General features: G+C 34.3%; 1 protein-coding gene across 8 annotated transcripts in view; it reads left to right on the forward strand.

Annotated features, from left to right (window-relative positions):
* The window catches only part of LOC121367658 (small G protein signaling modulator 1-like), an 81,832-nt gene extending 64,884 nt beyond the window's left edge, over positions 1-16,948 (forward strand). For 3 of the 8 annotated variants that reach the window (XM_041491956.1, XM_041491960.1, XM_041491958.1), the window contains 13 exons: positions 258-401; positions 1,350-1,536; positions 4,149-4,213; positions 4,528-4,673; positions 5,304-5,372; positions 5,825-6,578; positions 10,861-10,940; positions 11,944-12,068; positions 12,432-12,514; positions 12,955-13,064; positions 14,247-14,343; positions 16,096-16,263; positions 16,843-16,948. In XM_041491956.1, coding sequence (XP_041347890.1) covers positions 258-401; positions 1,350-1,536; positions 4,149-4,213; positions 4,528-4,673; positions 5,304-5,372; positions 5,825-6,578; positions 10,861-10,940; positions 11,944-12,068; positions 12,432-12,514; positions 12,955-13,064; positions 14,247-14,343; positions 16,096-16,263; positions 16,843-16,931 — 2,117 coding nt within the window. In that variant the 3' untranslated portion in view covers positions 16,932-16,948. The remainder of the gene's footprint in view (positions 1-257; positions 402-1,349; positions 1,537-4,148; positions 4,214-4,527; positions 4,674-5,303; positions 5,373-5,824; positions 6,579-10,860; positions 10,941-11,943; positions 12,069-12,431; positions 12,515-12,954; positions 13,065-14,246; positions 14,344-16,095; positions 16,264-16,842) is intronic. The other 5 variants (XM_041491959.1, XM_041491962.1, XM_041491964.1 and 2 more) reach the window with 4 other exon arrangements.
* The last annotated feature ends 8,254 nt before the right edge of the window (positions 16,949-25,202 follow it).

Raw genomic sequence — 25,202 nt, forward strand, 5'->3', positions numbered from 1 at the left:
GCGGTATTAATGTGATTCTTCTCTTCAAATTGTTGTCCATGTTTTACCATAATATGTTTTGATGCCTTATAGTTGCTGATTAATCCATGAGATGAGATGTCATTAAACAGACATTTACCTTTTTTTTCTCTTTCCTTTATAAAGACGAGGATGTTGTCCAGTTTAGATGGTCCTCTTTTACAACTACTCCACTATATTAACGTATTTGAAAGTACATCTATATTAAACATGTTGCATGTTGTATTTGACAAAAACAGGCAAAGTCTTTCCTAAAATGAAGCGAAAAGGAAGTCAGCTCTCAAATGAGGGAAGTCTGGGAAGTAGCAGTTCAAGTGCCGATGAGGAGGAAGCGACAGATTACGTATTTCGAATCATTTCAACGTTCAGACCAAATTCTATTAGTAAGTCGAGATTCTGTTGATTCTTGATTTCCCCCTACCGCTCCCATTTTATTCTTTATCCAAGTTCCAAAATTACTTGACTTATTATTTATTCTAGGTTTAGAATGTCTTGACTTACACATCATCCAGGTTTTAAAATGTCTTGACTAATGGTAGGTTCAGACTACCAACTGCCAGCAGAAAGTTGGCCAAATTTCTGCTCTCATGACTTTTATGAATGTCCAGTTGTTAGTGACAGCACTCTTATGACTTCTACGACGGCTGCCGTATCCGATTAAAGAAATGAATGGAGCCCGACATTTCTTGCTAGTTTGAGTGTGCATTACAACTCAATGCCAGTTGTTAGTCTGAGCACACCCTTCTAAGTAGGGAGTTGGGGAAATTACAGTCTAATTGTCGAGTTGGGCAACTTTCTGCTGCCAGTTGGTAGTTTCAACCTAGCATTACTCTTTATTCAATTTTTAAATAACTGTAAACCAAGTTTAAAAAAAGTATTCTTCATTCAAGTTCTCAAGTGGATCTTATTATTCTCCTGTTGGTCCAACCAGAGAGGAGGGACTATAGATTTCATGTCTGTCTGTCTGTCTGTCTGTCCATCTGTCTGTCCCACATACAGTTTTCCAGAGTATTGGGCTGGAATTTTGTGTATAGCCTTATCATGTACAGTTACAGATCAGTTTTGACTTTCATGGTGATTTACCCATTTTTGTCAAAATTATGGCCCTTGAACTTTGGAGAATGAACATTTGATGGGCCCGATCTAGGGAATATATTCATTTTAATTTAATAGTACTCTCAAAATGTTTGTTCTTCTAAATATTTTCTGTAAATATTAGATAATACAAAATCTTTTAAAGTAACTTACCCTTGTTTGACACCCAACAACCGATGTTTATTTTTGTGCTGGGGTGTCATTAAACATTCGTCATTCATGCACCACACTTGCAGCTCCAGAAATGATGGACCCGAAAGCGAAACTGACGACGGATCAGTCCCCATGGGCCGTGCGGCGCCAGCTACCACCGAGTCCGCTGACCCAGTCGTCGATGCAGTCGTACGCCAAGTCGCAGGAAGTCCAGAACAACACCTGTCTGTCGCAGACCATGGTCCAGGGCGGGCCCAGCCACAGGTACCTGTATGTGTCGTTGTTCATTGCTGGACACTTGGTTTACACACCTCTCTATGGACACGACCTGTGGGTGGCAGATCCTTCTCTGTTACTTGTGCATGTATTCAAACTTTGACAAGAGAAATTGTAAGTTTTCGTAACCTTTGAGGTAATTTTTCTCTCTTACTCTGTAAACAAAAATGTGTGATGACCTCAAAAACAAAATGTGTCTTATCTGAATATATAATAGAGCTGAATATTTTTTATTCTGTCGGTGATGTTTGGACTTTTTTTTTTCTTCAGAAAATGTAATTAAAAATGTTTTAAAATAAGGTGTGCTTTAGCCAATATTGACTTGCTCAGTAATGCAATTTTAATACTATACATGCATGTTTTAGGTATGAAAATTAAATATTTATATATTTTTTATTGCCAAAAATTCTGTTTTATGTCGGGAAGGGTGTCATGTAAACATGTTTCTACCTTTTTGTTTCTACAACAACTTTGTAAATTGTTTTTCGTTTGTCCTTTCCACAGTTTGGTGTGAAAATAAAGTGTTATCTTTTAATTCTACTATTTTTATTTTATTCTCCCTGCCTGTTCCAAAAAAGATCATGTGGCTTGGATGGCACCTCCAAAGTATTTAAAAAAAAGAAAAAAAAGAAAAAGAATATGATAATTTATGTCTCACTTTGAAGATTAAAGTTAAGATGAAGACAACCATCATGTCAGCTTTTGTGTTTAACTCAGTGTTAACTTTTCAGATTTATTCTCATGAACTGTAAGTCCTAGACAGGAGTTAAAATAATCTGTTGCCCTGTCAGTAATGGTGATCACAGTTTTAGTAAGCTCCTAGAAAACATAATTAATATCGTCTATGGCTCCTAAATCACCTCTAACTTTACTCATCCTGGAGGCCAATGGCCCCTTGAACTTCTATATATAGACAAAAAAAACATAGTTTATAATTGCATCTCATTTGAATACATTAGTTATTTAATTTTATTTAGTGACTTACAAGATAGTTATTGCATACCATACTTGTCTCCTACACCCCTGTCTTCCTTCTCTCACATCCCATCCCATTCATGTGATCCTTTTTTGGAACAGCCCTTGTGCTGTGTGTTTAATGTTTTATTTGTATGTTGTTATTTTTTGGTACGGATATGAGGTTTAATGCTATATAGAAATATGAAGTTTATATTCTAGTGTAGGGTCTCTAGGAGTGTTTGGTCATGGGTCGAGTTTTGCAAGTCTGTTCATAGGACTGGAGTACCCGTACAAATTGGAATATATGATCAACTATAATACAATGGACAATGTAGGACAATAATTTCAGCTGTAAATAATCAATGGTATAGGTTATACAATGCTTATATAATCATGCACTAGTTTCTCTTTTTAAACTGGCCATCCAGCCATCACAATACTGAATATATCAACTGGTTTCTAAATGCAATACAGTGGCATGATTTGGCATCCATATCCAGCGCTGGAATTAAGATCCATAATGCTATTTTACTTTACTCCTTAATCTCATCATCATCTAGTGTAAGTGGCGGGTACTCGAGTCCAGGTCAAGTTTGACCCTCGAGTACTCGAGTCCAATATGTTAGGACTCATGGAGGCCCTAATCCAGCCTATAGTGAGGTGACAGTTAAGTTTCTGAGTTACATTTCACTAACCACTTTCTGACCATATTGTAACATCATGTCACTAAAATGAAAGGAAAAGAATATTTGTGTAGCGACATCTCGGCACATTTTAAACTATGGCTGCATGTATTTGGTGTCTGACATGGTTATTTAAACATTTGGTTAACATGGGTTACTCCTATCAATAAAGCAGCAAGAGATCTTTTATATGAACTTTCCCATACACAGGCAGGACATAGCCCAGTGGTACAGCCCTCACTTGATGCACAGTCGGTCTAGGATCGATTCCCATTGGTGGGCCATTTGGGCTATTTCTTGTTCAAGCCAGTGCTCCACAACTGGTGTAACAAAGGCCGTGGTATGTACTATTCTGTCTGTGGGATGGTGCATATAAAAGATCCCTTGCTGCTAATCGAAAAAGAGTAGCCCATGAAGTGGCGACAATGGGTTTCCTCTCTCAATATCTGTATGGTCCTTAACCATATGTCTTAAGCCATATAACCGTAAATAAAATGTGTTGAGTGTGTCGTTCCTTTCCCATACACAAAAGAGTACATTGCCGTTGATGTATCAGTGATGTGGCACAGGCTGGACCGGAGGAAATAAACTAATCTACTGGGGGCAATCCAGGCCTAAAAAAATTGCCAGAATAATTGTTTTGCTCACTCATTGCTCGTGCGAATCTTAATAACCAATTTTTTATTCGCGCGAAATTTGGTGCAATATTAACTTGGATATTATGCAAAAGGAAATGGATTTACTTGGATTTATTTCTGCATAACCGATAAGTGGGTCACACTAATTTTCAATTGTTGGAAGCCTGCCACCAACAAACATGTCAGTAATTTTAATAAACTTACGTGTTCTCGCTATCTGTGGTTATCATGAGCTGTTTCTGTACAAAATACACATGTTTTTTTATACTTTGTATTGTATCTTTTTTTTTTGTTGCAATCATTAACTGTTTCTTCTTCTTGGTTTTAGAGCTCATATTAAACAGCTGTGTGATACAATGAGGAAGCAGATCATATCCAGGGCATTTTATGGTTGTAAGTATATAGTATTACTGCTTTATCTTTTCATTAATGCAGTTTGTTTTTACACACCGAAGTGCAGGAAAATATTTATTATTATGACTGTGTCTTGTGTTGTCTAAAGCCAGGCTTACTTTCACTTATTTGTGTTCAGGTGTCTAATATCTACGGCCATTATTAAATATAATAAGCTGTAACTTTTATTGTCCAGAACGTGTCAAGATAGCTTGTTAAACAACCATGTAGTTAAGTTGAAAATATGCTGACCTAACTGTAAACACATGTTCCATTCTATTCAAGTTGTAAATGTTTATCAATACGTATTTCAGGGCTTGCACATTGTCGTCACCTGAAGACTGTTCGCACACACCTATCGGGATTAGTGAATGGGAAAATAGTACCTTCAGATATCCCATACGACGCCATTGGTGGGCTCACTAAAGAACTCTGGCAAGAACTCAATAACAATGGAGTGGTACGTTTAGAATCATAATTAATATTCCCAGTCAAATTTAATGCATGTAAGTTAAAATTGAAAACTGTTGTCACCAAGTTTGTATATGCACATCAGATGTCAAGTGGGCAATCAATCTCAATTTTGCATATTCATTCACATAAAATATTTGATATAACAGGCATTACTCTCTTATAATAAAATTTTATTTTAATTTCTTCACGATGGCAGTGATTGGTTGTATGGTACATGTTTTTTGCATTCATACATTTATCTTAATGACAACCCACCACCCCCACCACCCTAAACATTAAGCCATACCTACATGACTGAAGATGTTTTTAATGGCTGCATGGAAACTTCAGGTCTTGTCCTATAGCTGTTAAAAAAAATTATATTGTCCCTTCAACTGTCTATAAATTTATAAAACATCAGTATAAATTAAAAAAATATATATGACACTTCCATCCGGCATAACTGAATGAATCTCCCTATAGGAAAAGTTAAAACAGGGGATAACTTTATGTCATTTAATAAAAATGATGTCATATGTTAGTAACATCATTACACTCACTAACTGCCAATGAAATTACAGTCACTTAATTAGATTTTGTATTTGGTAATTCAATACTGATTTTGTGTTGTTTTTAGGTGACCAACTCTGGTGAAGTCTATCGTCTTGTATACTATGGTGGTGTTTGCCATGACTTGAGGAAAGAGGTAAGGGAAGAATGTCAAGACTTAAGTACATTTATCTTGCTAACAGTTTAATTAATAGATTCTGTGTTTAATCAGTGAGTAAAGAGGAGGAAATAAATATGGGAGAGATTAACAGAGACAGAGAGAGGGGAAGGGGGAGTTTGTCAAGGGGCTGAAGAGACGGGGAAGGGCATGAATTAATGTTTAATGGGTTAAAATAACTTTAAAGTTGTAGAATTAATGTGAAAAACAAGATCAGCTGATGTGTTTTAAAGAAAGAAAAATATTAATGAAAGAGGTCGGGGTTATTTTGAGAGTACAATGGAAAAAGATAAACATTGGCATAAATTGTAATAAAATGATTGAGCTACTTGTGTTTTGCATTTTTGGTGATACTGTGGTCTGTACTCTTTATTACTTAATGCAGGTTAATTCATGGTATTGACGATATACTATGACACTTCTTTCCACAGGTGTGGCCCTATTTGCTGGGACATTACAAATTTGGCAGCGAGAAGGCAGAACGAGAGACAAGAGACTCCCACATTCAGGATGAATACGAAAGAGTCATGTCCGAATGGCTGGCTGTTGAGGCCATTGTGCGACAGCGGGACAAGGAGATCATGGCCGCCAATCTAGCCAAGCTGTCCAAGGAGAGCATGGACGGGCACATCCCTCTCGCGAGGAAGGACTCGAATCTAAGCAATGACGTCTTTGAGTCGTTTGACTCAGAGGAGTTTTCACACCCCGAGACATTGGTCGAGGAGAGTTCCACGGCGATGACCACCCCAACGGCTGAACGGTCTAGTATTAGCGACCTCGGTGGTACCGTGCAGAAATCGGACCAGGTCGTGCAGACCGACACTCCGGTTCACGTCCGCCGAATCAGCTCGTTAACTGACAGTCCGGATGACGGTTTGGGCGACTCCATCACGCGAGGGGGATCGTCGACCGACCGGTCGAAACTGGACTCGTTGGAAGATTGTGAAATGATGGACAATTTGAAAATAGATCCCGAGGGAAGTGCTGACGAATGTATTGTGGTCACAAAGCTGTCTGTCGATAGTGCGGTGGTGGAGGAAGAAGGGAACGTGATTCAAGAGGCAGAAAGAAGTGAGGATGTCGGGGTGGGGTCGGGTAGAACAGACGAGCCAGTGGCAGCACGCGTGACTGATGCTCTAACCGTGGAAGATGGTATGACTTCGGCGTTTGAGCATGACTCACTTGGTTTGTGAATGAGCTTTTTCTCTTCTCTTTCTATTGTATGTAGCTTTTGTCATCCACCGTTATTGCTGTAAATCATGAAACTAATTCAAGAAGATCATTTATAGTGTATTTTTTAAAAGAAGTTATTAGCAACATTTGTAATCGATAGGAAATCAATTACCAACCACCATTTAATGTTTTAAATATATGTAACTGAAACTTGCATAGCGAATTGCAATATTACACTGAATAATATGTTTGTCGATTAAGGTAAGCAAATAATGAATTTTACGCCACGTGTAATGTTCATACTGATACTGATAACACCCACAACTCCATGCATTGTGGCATGTGCTTTCACATCAGTTTTGCATACATGTAGCTCCAGAGGAGTTAAAAAATGTAATACCAACCGACCAAACATGGCTTGTGCTCACTAGTGTTGTCGTATACTGAGTTCTTTTGTTTGGTTAGTGAGAGAAGCAACCAAAGTAAACCGAGTGGCAACAACCGTGTAAGCCATGTTCATGAAGTACATGTATAGAATATTGGCCAGTTTGTATATACTCACTGCCACCCTAATCTCTCTCAGTGCAGTCATATGTCATGCTTGTATTTCATGATTTACAGAAAGGGAATTGTTGCTTTTAATCTTACTCACATACTGTAATTTTCAATCATACATGTCGGATCAAGTTAAATACAAGTAAAAATCTGAATTATGATCCTAAATTTAAATATATACTTAATTATTAAAAAGCCACCGAAGTGTAATCATATGTACATATAGATTAATGTATTTGATAATCTTGAATTCTCATTCAAACATGACATTCTTCATGTTAACTTTTCCAGTTCCACTCATCCTCGGTCCTATTTAAAAAGAAAACATCTTTAAAATATTTTCTTTTCCAAATGTTGTACAAACCTGCAATTGGAGAAATAGCAGACAACTTGTAAACCAGTTTATTTTGCTTATTTGTTGCTACCAATTACACATACAGAATTGCTTGGTTGTATCTAAAAAGACAGGCTATATACTTCAATTGAAAAAAATATGGAACAACAATCAAATGTAGCCTGAGAATGTTTGAAAGAGGTTAGATAATGAGTTTTTCTAACATTTAACTTTCTAAGAAACACTGAATAATCTGTTTTCATTTTGTGTCAAATGAGGAAAGTTAATTAGTGCTTATTCAAGAGGACAGACTTCTCTCTTTGACAAGTGGTATATTTTCTATTTCTTTCCTTCAGAATGTTTTAAGAAATTACTCATTTCTTTATGCTTTCTCTCATTCAGAAATTACTCATTTCTTTATGCTTTCTCTCATTCATCCTGCCATCGTCATGTCATTTTGCATGATTCTGACCTTATGCAGTAGATTGGCATCCCAATATAGCAGTATTTAGCTTCATCTAATATTTGGTTTTATACTGCATGCTTTACTATATATTACAAAAAGTATGACATTTTAACTGTTTTACTGCACCAGTTTTAATTAATTTTGAAACAATTTATATTTATATTTATTTATTGTATTTATTTATTTTTTGAAATCATTGTTTGCATGGTTTTATACATGTATGTGTTGTTAATTTTATGTTACTTATAAGAAATACAACTTGCTATTTAAGCATATTGTTTCTTGACCTGTACTTTTAGTCTACAGAAAACATTTGTTTTATACATGTATACAGTGTAAATTAACTACTGTTTTAATATACAAATGTACATGTATTAACTTTGAGATGTATGTTTTGGATAATTCTGATAAATTTCCGTTTGGCAATAAAAAAATAAAATATAATTACGAAAATTTGCTTACATCAGAATGGTTTGAATGTTATTTTAAAATTAGTATAAATCTAAATTGTCTTTCATCATATACTATTTTTCATACCATAAAATTTTCAATTAATAATCACAGTTTTATTTACCAAAAATAAGATCATGATTACCTATAAAACAATAAGTTACTTAATAATACAATATACAAACATTCCAAAATATAAACAGCTAAATGTTAGGCATAAATTGTGATGAAAGTGGGTAAAGTGATTATGGTACATTTATTATTATTATTTTATTTTATTTGGGGGGGGGGGGTAGGGGTAGGGGGGGGTTTTTGGTTGTTTTTTAAGCAGTGACTCAAACTGAAGAAATAAAATGTTGGAAATACTACCAAATACAAATACAACTAAAATTATTATCATTATTTGTTTTAATGCTCTCTAAATCGTCTAATGCCTTTTTGTTGAAATATCTCAATAAATTTAACTGCATGTTTTGATAAACTTGACTTTTATGTAATTTATACAAAACCAATTAGGGTCCTTATTTTTACTTTTATCTGTTTTGCATTTGGTCTTTTTCTGCATGAAAGCATTCATCTTTTTTCATTGCTAGTTTTTAATAGAATTTGATTTACATTTTATTTTTTCTCTAATTAAATATATATACATAGTTTGTTAGCATAAGGCCAACCTTTAAAAAAAACATGGTTTGTTTTAACATTTAAAAACTGTCTTTGCTCCTATTTTTATCTGTCTATGATGAAGCCATTATTTTCATTATTTAATTATTTTAAATATAATTATAAACTTTATTTATTTGTTTTGTTTTATTCTTTATTTATTTGTTTTAATGGTAGGCGAGATATTCAATTCAGGTCTTCGAAAATTGCGATAATGATTGCTTCATTCGCGCATTGCTCATGCAAATCTAATTTTGCATAAACTATTTTTAATTTATGCATTAAATGATTTTGCAAAAAGGAAATATGTTACCTGAATTTATTTATGCAAGTTTTCAATAGTCAGATGCCTAGGAATTCCTGTTCATACCCATTATTTGTTAGCTAGTTAACCCACAATGGGTTAGAACAAACCAGCCTTTTTAAAGGATTGCCTAATGTCAGTAATTTGTAGAGTTGGAAAGCATTTCTATTAGACCTGTGTACTATCTTTAAATGAATAATGTATTAGTGTAGATGTTTAGGTCAGTAGATATACCTGTAGCTAGTACATACAGTAAGAAGTCATAGTGCTTTGTTTCTTGTGATAATATCATGTCTTCTTGCTTACTTTTGTCTCATAGAACCATACTTCATACTTTATTTCTCACCTCATTGACCCATACCTTTTACATCATTTCTCACCTCATTGACCCATACCTTTTACTTCATTTCTCACCTCATTGACCAATACCTTTTACTTCATTTGTGACTTCATTGACCAATACCGTTTACTTCATTTCTCACTCCATTGACCAATACCGTTTACTTCATTTCTCACTCCATTGACCAATACCGTTTACTTCATTTCTCACTCCATTGACCAATACCGTTTACTTCATTTCTCACCCCATTGACATATACCTTTACTTCATTTATTTGACCAATACATTTTACTTTATTTCTCACCTCATTGACCCATGCATTACACTTCATTGCTCACTCCATTGACCTATACCTTTTACTTCATTTCTCATTTCTTTGACTAATACCGTTTACATCATTTCTCACCTCATTGACCCATACCTTTTACTTCATTTTTCACTTCATTGACCAATACCTTTTACTTCATTTCTCACTTCATTGACCAATACGTTTTACTTTATTTCTCACCTCATTAACCCATGCCATACACTTCATTTATCACCTCATTGACCTATAACTTTTTCTTCATTGACCCATGTCTTTTACTTCATTTCTCACCTTATTAACCTATACCTTTTATTTCATTTCTCATTTCACTGACCAGTACCATTTACTTCATTTCTCACGTCATCAACATATATTTTTTACTTAATTTTCTACCATATTAAACCGCAAATTTCGCCTTATTTTGAAATCATGTTATCTCTAACCTCCTGTTTGATTTCCTTCCTTATTTAACCCAAACATTAACTTAATTTTGTGCCTCATCGATCATATTGTCCTCCTCATTTCTGACTTCATTAACCTAAACATTCCACTATATTCTCACCTTTTTATTCACATGTCTTCAATACAACCCGTCCACTTCCTTTCTTACCTCATTAAACCCAAACCTTTTACTTAAATTATCATTTTTTAATACAAACTGCACTCTTTATTTTGCTGAAGAATTCATTTTAATCTGTAGGTCAGAGAAATTTAATAGATGTCATAGGCATTTTATAATATTGAACATATTGGATAAATTTCATTGGAATAATTATGTCTGTAATTTTTAATTGTGAAAAATATATATTAGTTTATTTAGAAAAAAACAACAAAAGCAAACATGACATTTGTTGATTTGTAAATGTTTTGTATTGTAGAGGGCAGTCGACATTTGTCAGCGTCTAAAGAGAGCTTGGTGTCACCAGCGTCTCCTGCTTCCCATGGCGGGATCTATTCAGTATGTATTTAGAAAAGAAAACAACACATTTCGCCAAAAAATTTTACACTCTCTTTTAACTATTCAACAATAAAAAAACACTGTATAAAAATAATAAATTCAGTGATAAAATCATTACATTCAATAATACAACTTATAAATTCAATAAAGGCTATGGCCGAAAAAGCAATGAGAGAGTGCCGTAATAACTTTATAATTTTATGCCTGTGTATATGATTTGGATATGGTGGCCTCTCCATTTGGAATGCTATTACTTCCAGGCGAGAAACTTTAACTTTGTAGGGCATTTCCACCAATCTGAGAAATAAATTCCATTTAAAGCAAAATAATGAAAGGTGAATGTGAAAACAACATGTTCCATATCCAGGCGAGTGTTGGCAACAGCTTGCCAGTCATGGAGAGGTCTGGAAGTGGCTGGAATCAGCAGTCAATCATTATATTTCAATTCCATCAAACTTTTACAATCAGTTGGAACCATCTAGACTGTAGAAATAATTACAGTTAACATTTTGCATTATGGAAGGAAGCAAGAAATGTTTTAACAACATAATCCACATATTTTAAAATTGTGTCGGATATATGGTTGAGGACCCCATAGATATTGAGAGAGGAAACCTGCTGCCACAGTGCCATGGGCTTCTCTTGTCAATTAGCAGCAAGGGATCTTCTATATGCACAATCCCAAGAACAAGATCGTATCACGGTCTTTGTTATACAAGTTGGCAGGAATGAGAAAGAACCAAATAAACTCACCAATGGGGATTGACTTAGATCGATTGCACATCATGCAATTGCTTTACCAGAGAGCAATGCCCTACCTCATTTTGTCCATAACCCATCACGCAACTAATAGGGTTCTTTTTATAATCAGTGATAGGAAGGTAACTAATTGTTACCCACCAAGGAACAAAGAGTCGCTAAAACTGTCTGCCTTTCCTTGTGATTAAGACAGGTACCTACTTGAACAGGTGTTACTGTATTATTGTTTATGTTGTGTTCACAGAACGAACTGCTTGAGGATGTTGCTCTCAACTGGCACAGAATAGACAAAGATGTGCAGAGGTGTGACCGAAACTACTGGTACTTCTGCCATGATAATCTGGAAAAACTCCGCAATGTTATGTGCACGTAAGTCAATCTTTTCAAAGTGTCATGTCGGGTACCTAGTAATTTGTTGATTTACTTTTTAAAAATGGGTCAATTTATAGTGCAACTGCAAGGAAAATTAACCAAAATAATAGTTTTTATCATTAAAAGAATCTCAGAACAAGTAAACTGAGTGTTTTGAGGATTACTCACAGCAAAGCGAGAGGGTCTTTCTGAGATGACTCAATAGAAAACAATACCAGAAGTAAAATCTTGTATGAGCCCATGGGCAAATACCAGTTACGGCTCGCCTATGACATGTATGACGCGGACCGTTTGCAATGTATTATGGCTAGTTGATTAATAAATATGTTTTACATTTGCTATTCAAATGATACATTTCAGATACGTGTGGCAGCACCTTGATGTGGGATATGTCCAAGGGATGTGTGATTTAGTGGCTCCACTCCTTGTTATTTTTGACGATGGTAAGTTGATAGATTAGGTGGTTAATATGCTAAGTTCTTTGTATGAAAAGCATTGCAGTTAGTCTCGTGTTTGAAATTAGTTTTTTTCTTCAAGCAAGAATAGCTCATCAGTCATTTAATGTGAGCAGTTATTAGGTTTAGATTAAACTTTCCTGTTTTGTATAGTACTCTTGTAGTTTTAGTCCCCATCTGTCCCACATGTAGTTTTCCAGACTTCTTTTTGTTCCAGAATGCCTCAAAATATTGAGCTGATATTTTGTGGATAGCCTTAATTATCATGTACAGTTACAGATCAAGTTTGACTTTTATGGCAATTTACCCATTTTTGACAGAGTTATGGCCCTTGCACTTAGGAGATACGAAAATTCATTGGGCCTTTTATGGGGACATTTATTGCTTTAGCAGTACTCTCAAAATGCTTGTTTGTATTTGTTTTACAGAGGCACTGACATACAGCTGTTTCTGCGAGTTGATGAAGAGGATGTCATCTAACTTCCCTCATGGCGGTGCCATGGACACTCACTTCGCCAACATGAGATCTCTAATACAGGTTCAGTCAATACAGACAATTTGTTCATCTTTCAATAAAGCTGCCATTGTTCTCCATAGCTTTATGTTTAAAAAGATAATGGATTTTTTAATTGGTTTTGTCTGTCATGCATTGGTTTTTGTTCTTCATTAAAAAAAGAAAGACAGTGGGTGGTATGTAGCACAATGGTAGAGTGCTTGCCTGGAACAGTGGGTCATAGGGTCGATCCTCCATTGTGGAGGCAGGATTTTTTTTATTGTCACAGCCAATGTCCCTATATCTGGTAGATCAAAAGATCAAAGGCTGTGGTATGCACAGATGAAAGTTTTCCCAAATTTATCTCTAATTCCAGATTTTTTAATCATCTGTACATTGTTTCTGGGTTTCTGCTGTTTGGCCACACTTTTTCTTCTCTGTCCAAAACTTACAATATGATTTCAGTTGATACTTTGCATCCATTCTGAATTGTTAAATTAATCATTTCCTTCCATTTGGAATGGGATTGCCATTTTAGGAAATTGTGCAACCGTAACTCTATGGTGAAGTTCAGTTCCCAACCTCCAGTGTTAAAATTTGCGGGTTTATTATTGGGTTTTTTTTTCGGAACTCACTTTAGTCTCTGAGTATGTACCAGTTCCTTCCATTTGGAATGGGACTGCCATTTTAGGAAATTGTGCAACCGTAACTCTATGGTGAAGTTCAGTTCCCAACCTCCAGTGATAAAATTTGTGGGTTTATTATTGGGTTTTTTTCGGAACTCACTTTAATCTCTGGGTATGTACTATTCTGTCTATTGAAAAATGCCTATAAAATAGGAGTACCAATGTGATATTATAACCGTATGTTAGACATCAAATACCGGTAGTTTAAAATGCTCTGAGGCGTCATTAAAAATATTCCTTTCCTTTTCATTCCTGTTAATGAGGTTTTTGGGTGTGTTTTTTAATACATGTGCTGTTCTGTCTGTAGAACAGTGCATATAAAAGAACCCTTGCTACTGATGGAAAACTGTAGTGGGTTTCCTTTGTCAACTGTGTCAGAATGATACAATTTTCAACATCCAATAGCCAGTGTATTAATGTGCTCTAATGGTATCATTACACAAAACAAACTTAACTCTTGTCAAATATTTAACAGTTACATTAAGCTTGCATGTTCCACTTTCAGAGTTGTCTTTGCATATAATGTTTCTGTTTATTTCAGATCCTAGATTCAGAGTTATTTGAACACATGCATCAGCATGGTGACTACACCCATTTCTACTTCTGTTACCGGTGGTTTCTTTTGGACTTCAAAAGAGGCAAGATCGATTATTTAGTCTTTAAAAGAAGAAAGAAAATAAAGATGTTGAAAACATCTGGTTTTGTCAATTTATTAATACATTTAAAAGAGGCTTTTTGTTAAACATGTTATGTAAAACAAGCTATACTATATAATTTGATTTTGTAAAGGTTACACACCACCATTAATTACTCAGTGCAGTTCAATACAATTTCTGTCGAGAGGGTCATGTAACTACTAATTTTAGGGAGTGCTCTCAACTGACAAGTACCGTGTAAAACATCAACACAGGTCAGCCATGAAAGTTTTCAGTTAATGGCCCCTGTGCCCGACCACTGCCTCGTGTTGCTGTTATACAAGTGGCACCATACCACTTGCACAGTTGTTATCAGTTAGTAATACATATAACAAGTTACTTCAAACTAATGGGTTATTTAAATACTACAGAGGTCAACCTATGTGTAATCATCTAAGAAAGATTTCAAAAAGCATATCAGAATTTTTAGTATGTTTTTTTACGAGTAACTTTTTCCTAAAGCGGATTATATTGAGCTGCTACAGCAAGTAACGACACGACACATGGTGATGTGTGGCCTAAAGGTATTATATAACATGTTTGGTGGAAGAATGCAAAACGTTTCGTATTTAGACTATGTGTACTTATTTTGTTCATCCATCACTTGTGTTGCCACAGCAACCAGTACATTATGCATAATATTAGTATTGTGTTATTAATAATCTCCCTTCAGGTATTAATTGAGTGTTTTTATTACTGAATGCTGTACAGAGTGCAAGAGAATAACTAATTAAAATATGTTTGGTCTTTAAATTAGTAAACCACAGATTGTTAAAACATTTAGTTTACTAATAAAAGTATTACATAAAATAAAGAATTTACAAGCTTCATGTAAAATATTTTTTGTCCTTGATACAAGCTACCATCTGGTTCATTTAAAATATTTTGGTCATTACAAGCTACCATCTGATTCATTTAAAATATTTTTGTTATTACAAGCTACCATCTGGTTCATTTAAAATATTTTTGTCATTACAAGCTACCATCTGGTTCATTTAAAATATTTGTGTCGTTACAAGCTACCATCTAGTTCATTTAAAAGATGTTTGTCATTACAAGCTACCATCTGGTTCATTTAAAAGATTTTTGTCATTACAAGCTACCACCTGGTTCATTTAAAAGATTTTTATCGTTACACGCTACCATCTAGTTCATTTAAAAGATTTTTGTCATTACAAGCTACCACCTGGTTCATTTAAAAGATTTTTGTCATTATCAGCTACCACCTGGTTCATTTAAAATATTTTTGTCATTGCAAGCTACCATCTGATTCATTTAAAAGATTTTTGTCATTACAAGCTACCACCTGGTTCATTTAAAAGATTTTTGTCATTACAAGCTACCACCTGGTTCATTTAAAAGATTTTTGTCATTACAAGCTACCATCTGGTTCATTTAAAATATTTTTGTCGTTGCCAGCTACCACCTGGTTCGTTTAAAAGATTTTTGTTATTACAAGCTACCACATGGTTCATTTAAAATATTTTTGTCATAAACTTCCATTAAGTTTTTTTTTAAAGATTTTTATCATAAGCTACCGTATGGTTCATTTAAAATATTTTTGTAATTATAAGATACAAGTACCATCAGGTTCATTAAAAAGATTTTTGTCATAAGGTACCATACAGTTCATTTAAAATATGTTTTTCATTACAAACTTCCATCTGGTTCATTTAAATATGTTTGTGTTTACAGAGCTTGTGTATGACGATGTGTTTTCCGTGTGGGAAACAATCTGGGCGGCCAAGTACATCAGCTCCTCCCACTTTGTACTCTTCATAGCGCTGGCTCTAGTCGAGTACTACCGAGATATCATCCTCGACAACAACATGGACTTCACGGACATTATCAAATTCTTCAATGGCAAGTATTACTAGACTATTCTACCTGGTGGTTTGAAATGAATGGCTTTGCTTTAAATTTTGACAAATCTAAAAAAAAATATTGTGAGTTGCGAACATTCTGAAAAAAATTAGGTAGGGAGGGAGGGGCTTCTTGGTTTTTTTAAATACAATAATTACATTAATGCCTGTGGGTCCAGATAAAACGTATGCATTCTCTTCATTTACATGTTAATTTAAAAAAAAAAAAACTTTAAAAGAAATGAAATAAACAACAAAACAATTGAAAAACATTAGGGTAGAGTCAGGTCTCAGAAGCACACAATATTTTTGTAGGCCTATTATAAAATATTAAAAGTGATAATTTAAAATGAAGGTTTGTATGTGTACACCTGGTTATCTAAAATGAAGCCGTACATTTTCTGAAGGCATTTTGATGAGGAATCACGTATAAAATATTCACCAGGTGTATATTAATGAAAACAAAATGAGATCATGGCTGTCCCATCTTTAAAAAAAAAGAAGAAAGGAAGTTAATTCGGACAACACCCCTTGAATTGTTTATTGGCAATATTTCAATTTCTGTTCATTATTATTTTAGAAATGGCTGAGAGACACAATGCAAAGCAAGTTCTGAAGATCTCGCGTGACCTTGTGTTGAAACTGCAGACACTGATTGAAAACAAGTGAAGTCTTTTAACACTGAATATTCTGCACACATCTCACACAAAAACTAAAATTGTTGATGCATGTTTCGTTATAATCTGTAAATAATTATGTCTGCATTCATTACATTATGAATACATATGTGACAAATGTCTGTAGATATGTATATGTGTGTGTGTGTGTGTGTATATATATATATATATATATATATATAACACACACACACATATATATATATATATATATATATATATTACAAATAAATGTTATGATAATGATACTTTGATGCTTCTGAAGGCATGTGTCAAAAGTTGTATAGGTATCTGGAAGATCAAAATAACTTGTTGCATATATTTAGTGTATTGTCATACATACAGATACACTACCAAGTGCAAATGAATAGAAGAAGCAAAAGTAATTGTTAAAAAAGTGAATAATATATTATTTTAATCTTATAAACAATTCACTTCTTCTTTTAACAGTAATGTATGTCAACAAATACGGGCTTACGTAAATTACATATTTTTCTTTCGATAACATTCGAGTTGGAGCATATATTTTAGAATGACCAACTTGCTATACCAACTGAAGCCGTGCAATTGAATCAAGTGTAATAGTGTATTCATTTTAAAAGCAATACTCGGAGGGGGAAAAGATTCTTGGAACCAGTTACCTTTTTACTCATTTTCTACGCAAAGTTGCATTAAGTTACTATATACTTGACACTAAATAGCCACTCATTAAACATTGTGATGGTGTCATTAAATAAACAATCCTTTCATTTCCTTTTAAAAGCAATATGTTCATTGTGCACATGATGTGAGTTGCATATATGTATATAAAAAGATGATTTCCATAATTGGAAACGAGCATATGCATCTCACCTCATATTTAGATGTCATGCATCCAGGTATTCAAGTTGTTATATCCACCGATTTGCACTAGGTCATAATTTCCCAAAGTGTGGACTTGTTTATCAGTCCCTTTTTATAAATGAAGTAGGATATGCTTAAACAGTGTGTGAAATAACCAATGTGTAATTTTGCTGGTGAAATAAATTTTCTGCAGCTAAGTGTTGCAGTTTAAGCTATTTCTTACGTGTCTGCCCACCTATAGATACCTCACATGGCTGCTACTTAAACCTACTTAAACTGATTCATCTTGTTTTTGGTTTTTATTCAAAGCTTTAGAAACCATTAGAATACTATGGGTGGTTTTGTTTGTTTGGGTTTTAGTTTTTCTTCCCTACCTTTTTCATAGAAACTTGTCAGTATTAATAAACCTGTTCCCATAGTTAGCTGAAACTGTGATGTTATAATGTGCTTTGGACGTGTGTTTTTTTCTGCTACTACTTATATCACAAAAAGTCTTTTGTTATTAAATGTTAAATTAATGTGTTAATATTCTTAGTGCCAAACATCAGATTTCCAAACACTTTTCCTGACTTACAATAGGGCATTTGATAGCACCATAGGCTACCTACTTAAAATTTTGACCTATCTAGAGCTTTATTTTTGTGGTTCCAATCCACTGTTTCCATGCATATACAAAATGTATATGACCGTTGGTCCTCTTTTTACACACTAAATTCTATAATTTGTGCAGAAACTAAGTACAATACCCAGATCAGCATCTACTGCACATATCCAGCCAGTGCACCACAACTGGTATATCAAAGGCCGTGGTATGTGCTATCCTGTCTGTGGGCTGGTGCATATAAAAGATCCCTTGCTGCGAATGGAAAAATTTAGTGGGTTTCCTTTCTAAGACTGTCAAAATTACTAAATGTTTGATATCCAATAGCCGATGATTAATAAATCAATGTGCTTTAGTGGTGTAGTTAAACAAAACAAACTTTCTACTACATGTAACAAAATATTTCTAACGCCTGTTTTCGTTGGTCATTGAAAATACCTGTATGTGTATAATCTGATTTTCTTATACCTGCATGTTCATGTTTAGCATTGCGTTAATTTGTTCATTTTACTCACTTTATTTTGTGAATTTCATTATAAATTCATTTGAACTTTTTTTTGGACATTCTGGATCAGATCAAACTGGTATTGTAAAGTGTAATAATGAAACATTACTTTTTTATTGTGATATTCTTCCCTTTGTTCTTCGGTCCACCCCACCCACCTGCTTTCCTTCCCTATTTTCACAGCGATACATTTAAACATTTGAAGACCACCTTTAGCCTAATGTGATAGCAGTTTCTTTCGTAGATAAGAATTGGAAAATACATGGAGCATTTTATGTGATAAATTTGTACTAGACATCAAGTATTTTTGTATATAATGAACAAGATGTTATGTTGAAATGAGACCATGTTTGTGACATGTATATAGCACAGTGATCTTGACTCACTTTCATAACTATTGTTAATGAGCTATTTGACGAGTGATATTTTAATAATCTATCTGTGGGCATGTGTATCCAGTAAAACCTGTCTAAACCAGATCACACCAGGGACCTATTATTCATCTCATTTAGACACGATCCACTGTTTAGAGGGGCGGGTTTTACAATTTTAAATATTCGGGACCATGAAACTTGGTCGGTTTTGACAGGTTTCCTGTTTGTTCAGGGTCCAGTTTAGACAGGTTTCCCTGTAAATATATTTCTGTAACAAGACACTATAACAGTGTTCTAACATTAAGTGATATCTTATGATAAGCGGTTGACTAAGGGATGATCAAAGTGTGACCATGGGTCATAATCTGGCTTCTTAATATAATCCACTCTGTTATGTTTCAGGCAGCCATTTAACTTGAAAACCGTAATACATGATCAGGGCCATATCTCTGCACACTGCAGAGTCGAATGGGCGTTTGGCAAACTAGTGGATGATTCCATGAATCTATCTAGTGCCTCGTCTGTAGGAGGACTGTCACTCACAAATATATCATTTACTAGGCATTACAGTTTTTGAAATAGTCGAGAATTGTTGTCGGTTATGTTTGATAATTAAACTTCTAGTAAAAGTGAATAAGACTTAAGGGGTAAATTGTTGACTTGGGATCGTGCTTAAAGGGTTGATCAATTCCTTAAACAGAAGGTACACACAGGATGGTTGCTCAATATGATATAAAAATACTTGTGCGAGTGGAACTTATTGGAATTGTGAAAAGTCCACTGTATATACATTGTAACAAGTTTGACGAAAGGAAATTTGTCTTAATTTTATATTTTATTTGCTTGATCACAGTGCTTTTTGAAATATCTCACAATGAGTGAACATTGTGTGTGTATATATGGCGATTAATTTATTGTTAAATTGTGTATGTAATATTAAATCTTTGATATATGAATAATCTAATCAAATACGTGTCTAAATGTTATAGGTTGTGAAATATATTGGTATTATTATAAAGCAGTCAAATCTGCATTAAGCAGCCATTTTGAAAATTGTGAAGAGATGGCCTTTTAAGTAAAGAGATTAAATGACACAGATCATTTTATGAACCATTAACTGATTATTTGAAGTGTGGCCTTTTAAGACCAGTTCTGTGATGAGGTATATACTGTTTGCAAATCAAAACTGGAGGTGTCTGAGAATTGAACATTTGCATAAACTACTTATGGGTTAAGCAAAACAAATTCAGCTAACACAGTTTGTTTTTGCATAACTCCTGTAATCATGTAACTGGTGTCCTAATACATTAAATGCATGAATGAAAAATGTGTTACACAAAATTAGATCTTACAATTTTCAGAAACCTGAAATTATTTGGCTGTTAAAAGTGGGCAATCTCAGATAGAATATTTGTACATGGCAATATCTGCAGTTGATAATTTGATGCATCTGGATAATATTTCTTATTTGTGTGTATGTGCATACATTGTGTGTATGTGTGTGTGTGTGTGAGAGAGAGAGAGAGAGAGAGAGAGAGAGAGAGAGAGAGAGAGAGAGAGAGAGAGAGAGAGAGGGAGAGACACACACACACACACACACACACTTAATTAAAAAACAAAAGTCAGTGTGTTAAATTGTTATGGATGCAGGTTTGTGTTGAAACTTGACTAAATGGATTGCCATATTTTAAGTGTTAAAGAGAGCCGTCATAACACAAGGGTGATACTTTTTGTTTGTTTTTTGTTTTATCTAGTCTGGTTATCACTGCCAGTTAATTTGTATTAATTTGTGTGTGTGTAATGGTTTTGAAATGGAACAGAACAGCTACATTAGCATTCATTTAAAATGGTTGTTGAATGCATCAATCACTGTATGACGTGGGATATATGGTTTGGTGAATAAATTCTCACATTTGTTTGAGTGCAGTGGATGAATAGTATACCGTAATCTCAACTTGTTCAGTTTGAAGTTGGTCAAAACATGTTACATATTTCACATGTGTAAGGTTAACTGTAGAGCAGTTTGTGTGTAACAAAGGTTTTTTTTTTTTTTATCAGAGCAAAGTCGGCAATAGATTTGACAGTCTGACCTGTTGACAACCAATCATTGATTAGGAATTTACGGTATTTGCAAAAGTAAATAATAGATGTAATATAATTTGTAAATGGTGATTTAAATGTATAACATATTGTGATGAATACTTAATATGTTACTTTGTTGAAATTTATACTGTAATCTCTGTACATATTATGTTTGATATGAAAATGTCTCATTATTATAATATGGTGATGTACCAAATTATGAAATTTGTATGGTATTCCAAAAGGATACTGTGTTGGACAGAAATGCATTTATTAATCTAGTCTGTATATTTTAAAACATCTGGTTACACATTTTTAAGTTTTGAAAAAAACCCAACCCAGAACTAAACTGATGTTTGTTTTGAGGCCAGTGTTTGTTGTAACCAAATTGGTAAAAAAATAAAAATGTTTTCAGTCCTGGTTTTAAAGGCATGGCTACATGGTTCTACATGGTTGTTGACCTATTGAATGAGCCAACAAAATATTTCCCCCCAAATCTATAAATTGAATTTAAACAAAAGAATACAGACAGAAAGAAATAAGGCAACACTTAGTATTATAGATCACACATAAAAAAACAAACATTTTTGGCTAATGCTAGGTGGTTGACATCTTTGCAAAATAATGTAAACCGGATTAATATTACGACATGTTATTTTCACGAATACACACCTTAGCATGTTCGCAACTTTAAATTTCACGAATGATTGTTGGCATCTGTAAAAAATAATGCGTGCGTTTAAATTTCGCGATGATGTTAGCTGCGAACGAAGCAAAATTAATATGCACGCAGTGTTTTCCCAGTTTACAGTAGCTTATGCCATTGGATATAAACTTGTGTATTTTTATAAAACTACATAATCTATACAACTGCCTATAGTAGGTTACCCACCATACAACACTGTCTCTTAATGAAATCATAGTAATTTATTTTGTGGTAGGTTTTTAGAAATAAATATAGCAGTCACATAACAAGTATTAACAGCTCAGTGGATAGGTGTAAGGCCACTACACATACCTCTCTCTCACTAACCACTAACAACTAACCATTAACCCATAACCCATTGTCTAGATGGCTTGGATGTGAGTCCAGGGCAGCATGCTTGAACCACAACTGGATCTAAGCACACAAATAAGTTAAACATGAAATGAAATTATTGTCATCAGTCCAAACAGTATTGTGTATATTTAAGCAGTAGTTTGTCCACTATAACAATTTAATGTAAATTGTGGTCGTATTAATTGTGATCATATTATATCCTGTACATGTAAATAGATAACTCGGATTCACTGCATATATATGTATTGTAAATGTTGATTTTTATAGAGGATATATTTTACAATGCCATGAGGCTGTGACTACTGCAAGATGTGCAACAAAAGAGAACTTTTAAGAATGTGATATATCAAACTATGGCATTGCGGAGAACTTGCTGTACATATTTTGTAACTCGTGCTGTTGTCCAATATGTTGCAAGTATTCATCCTCGTTTAGTACCGTTATTGTTTTCAATATTGTTCCGTTTTAGTCGTTAAATTGGTGAATGCCAAAATCAACACCCAAGTATTGTTTATCTTTGAAACATTAAAATGTTTTATTATTTGGAACAACAAATTTTGCTCTCTCTCTTTTTTTTCTCTTTTTCTCTTTAATATATTTATTTAATAATTTTTTTAGCAGTTACTTAAACCTTTGCTAAAAACATTTTGCTTTATTGCCAAAAAAAATTGTAAGTCGTTTTTTTCTGGGGTTTTTTTTTTTTTTTTAAGGTGGGGGGGGGGGGGGGTTGCTTGTATTATTAGACATTCAAATTGAAATTTGTTTATATCATGTTTCATTAAAAATTAAAAAAATCTCACATTAATTTTCTTTACCTTAACTGCCAAATTATTTGTGTATAACAATCAGAATGTGTTACATTCCAGTTTTATTTTACATTATGTTATGAACTTCAATATCTTTTATTAATTTCACTACCAATGTACAGGGCCGTACCCTCCGGGGGGGCAGGGGGGCAGCTGCCCCCCCTGATAATCTTGTCCTTTTTTTTTTTTATATATATCTCCAGTAATAGCATAGACATGTTTAATCTTTATAGTATGTTAAAAATTATTTATAAAATTTAGTGCCCCCCCATGGATTTTGGTCAGGGTACGGCCCTGGTGTACCATGCTTTATTGTATCTTTAAATGCCCAGACATGGAAATTGTGAGAAGCTAGCATTTTGTTATTGCCTGGACTTATGTTAAATGTTCTGATTAGACAGTATTTTAATATCAAATCGAAACTTAATTTACAGGTCTACTTCTCTCTGGTCTAAATTGGAGTATTTGTGTCTTAAGTATGGTTTATCATTATAATGCTTTATGAGCTCTTATCATGACATTTGTTTTGCTACTAAATTCTAATTTTGTTTTAATATACATATATATATATTTATATATATTTGGTTCACTACTAAAATTTCAGAAAAAATAAAACACAAGCTTTACCAGCTGCAGACTTGCAAATTGAAACACATCACATGATAAGTGCATGTTTTGCATTTATAAGCATACATTTAATCCCTATGCTAAATAAATAAGTGCACCGTTTTCTAATTCCTTAATGTTTCACCAACATCTAGCACCTGTTTGTTAAATGGATGTATGAATCGGCGTTTAATGACACCCCAGCTCAAAACATATATCAACTATTGAATGTCAAATTTTTTTAAATATATGACTGAATCATCGGATCAACATTAATATAAAATTAAAAAGTTAAAACAAGTGTAAAGAGCTAAAATATATATATATATATATATATATATATACATGTAGATATAGATATATATACACACACACACACAGTTGAATCTCGTTGGCTTGAAACGAGTCTGTGCTCGAGAAAGTGTTTGATTGGGTAAGTCTATGGAATATTTCCGGTGAACTCGACACCCCGAAAGGTAGTCTCTCGTCTATCATATACGTATGGCGAGTATCTCGTCTATCATATACGTATGGCGAGTATCTCTGGAAAAACACCAATTTAAGCCCGTTGCTCGATAGTTAGATGGGTGTATTTTGACTGACCGGTAAGCATTGGCCAGGTCTAGCTATGCCATATAACACCCTGGTGTAATAAGATCGACAGCATCTTGCAGTGTTTTGTACTTGAATGGAGAGTTGTATGCAAAGTCATTCAAGGCTTTCCCAGGAGGGCGGCTGGCATCATGAATAATACAATTTTTTTCAGAGTATTTCTTAGGTTTCGCCAAGGGCGGAAACAATATTTGGTTTCGCATTAACAATTTTGTACTGTGCTTCCACAAGCACGCGCATTTCACTGCTGGTTGCCGATTTATAATTATCGACTTCAAGTATTTCCTTGACATCCTGGGAATTTAAAATATTAAATCCCTTACGAATAACATTCACAATAAAACCTCGATCATGGAATTCGCGAGGCAGTTCGCTCTCCCAAGCTGCCAAGTTTAGGTCAGACGTGCGCTTACCCGTTACTCCCAGTTTTTTGCCTGCTGTGGCGGTGTGTCATTGCTGGCCTGCCGCGTGGGTGACGATAGATACACTTGACCCCAAAAGGACAATTGCCTTTTGGCCTTGAAGATTTTACAATCTTCTCCACATTTTTCAGTTTCCAGGTGATGCTTGCAATACAAACGGGAATTTCTTGGGTGTTAAGATTTGGATTTCCATATGTGGAGCAAATATCCCCCATTTAAATTGGTGCTCGGCCTGTATTTCTCTGTAATTGTAGTCAAAGTCCAGCACACTGCTCCATTCGTACTTTTCAGCAAACTCAAATATTTTAGTTGTGTATGCCAGGTAGTATTTGAGCTCTGCCCGGTCGAGCAT

This window comes from Gigantopelta aegis, chromosome 3 (assembly GCF_016097555.1).
Source record: "Gigantopelta aegis isolate Gae_Host chromosome 3, Gae_host_genome, whole genome shotgun sequence".
In the NCBI taxonomy this organism is placed as follows: Eukaryota; Metazoa; Mollusca; class Gastropoda; order Neomphalida; family Peltospiridae; genus Gigantopelta; species Gigantopelta aegis.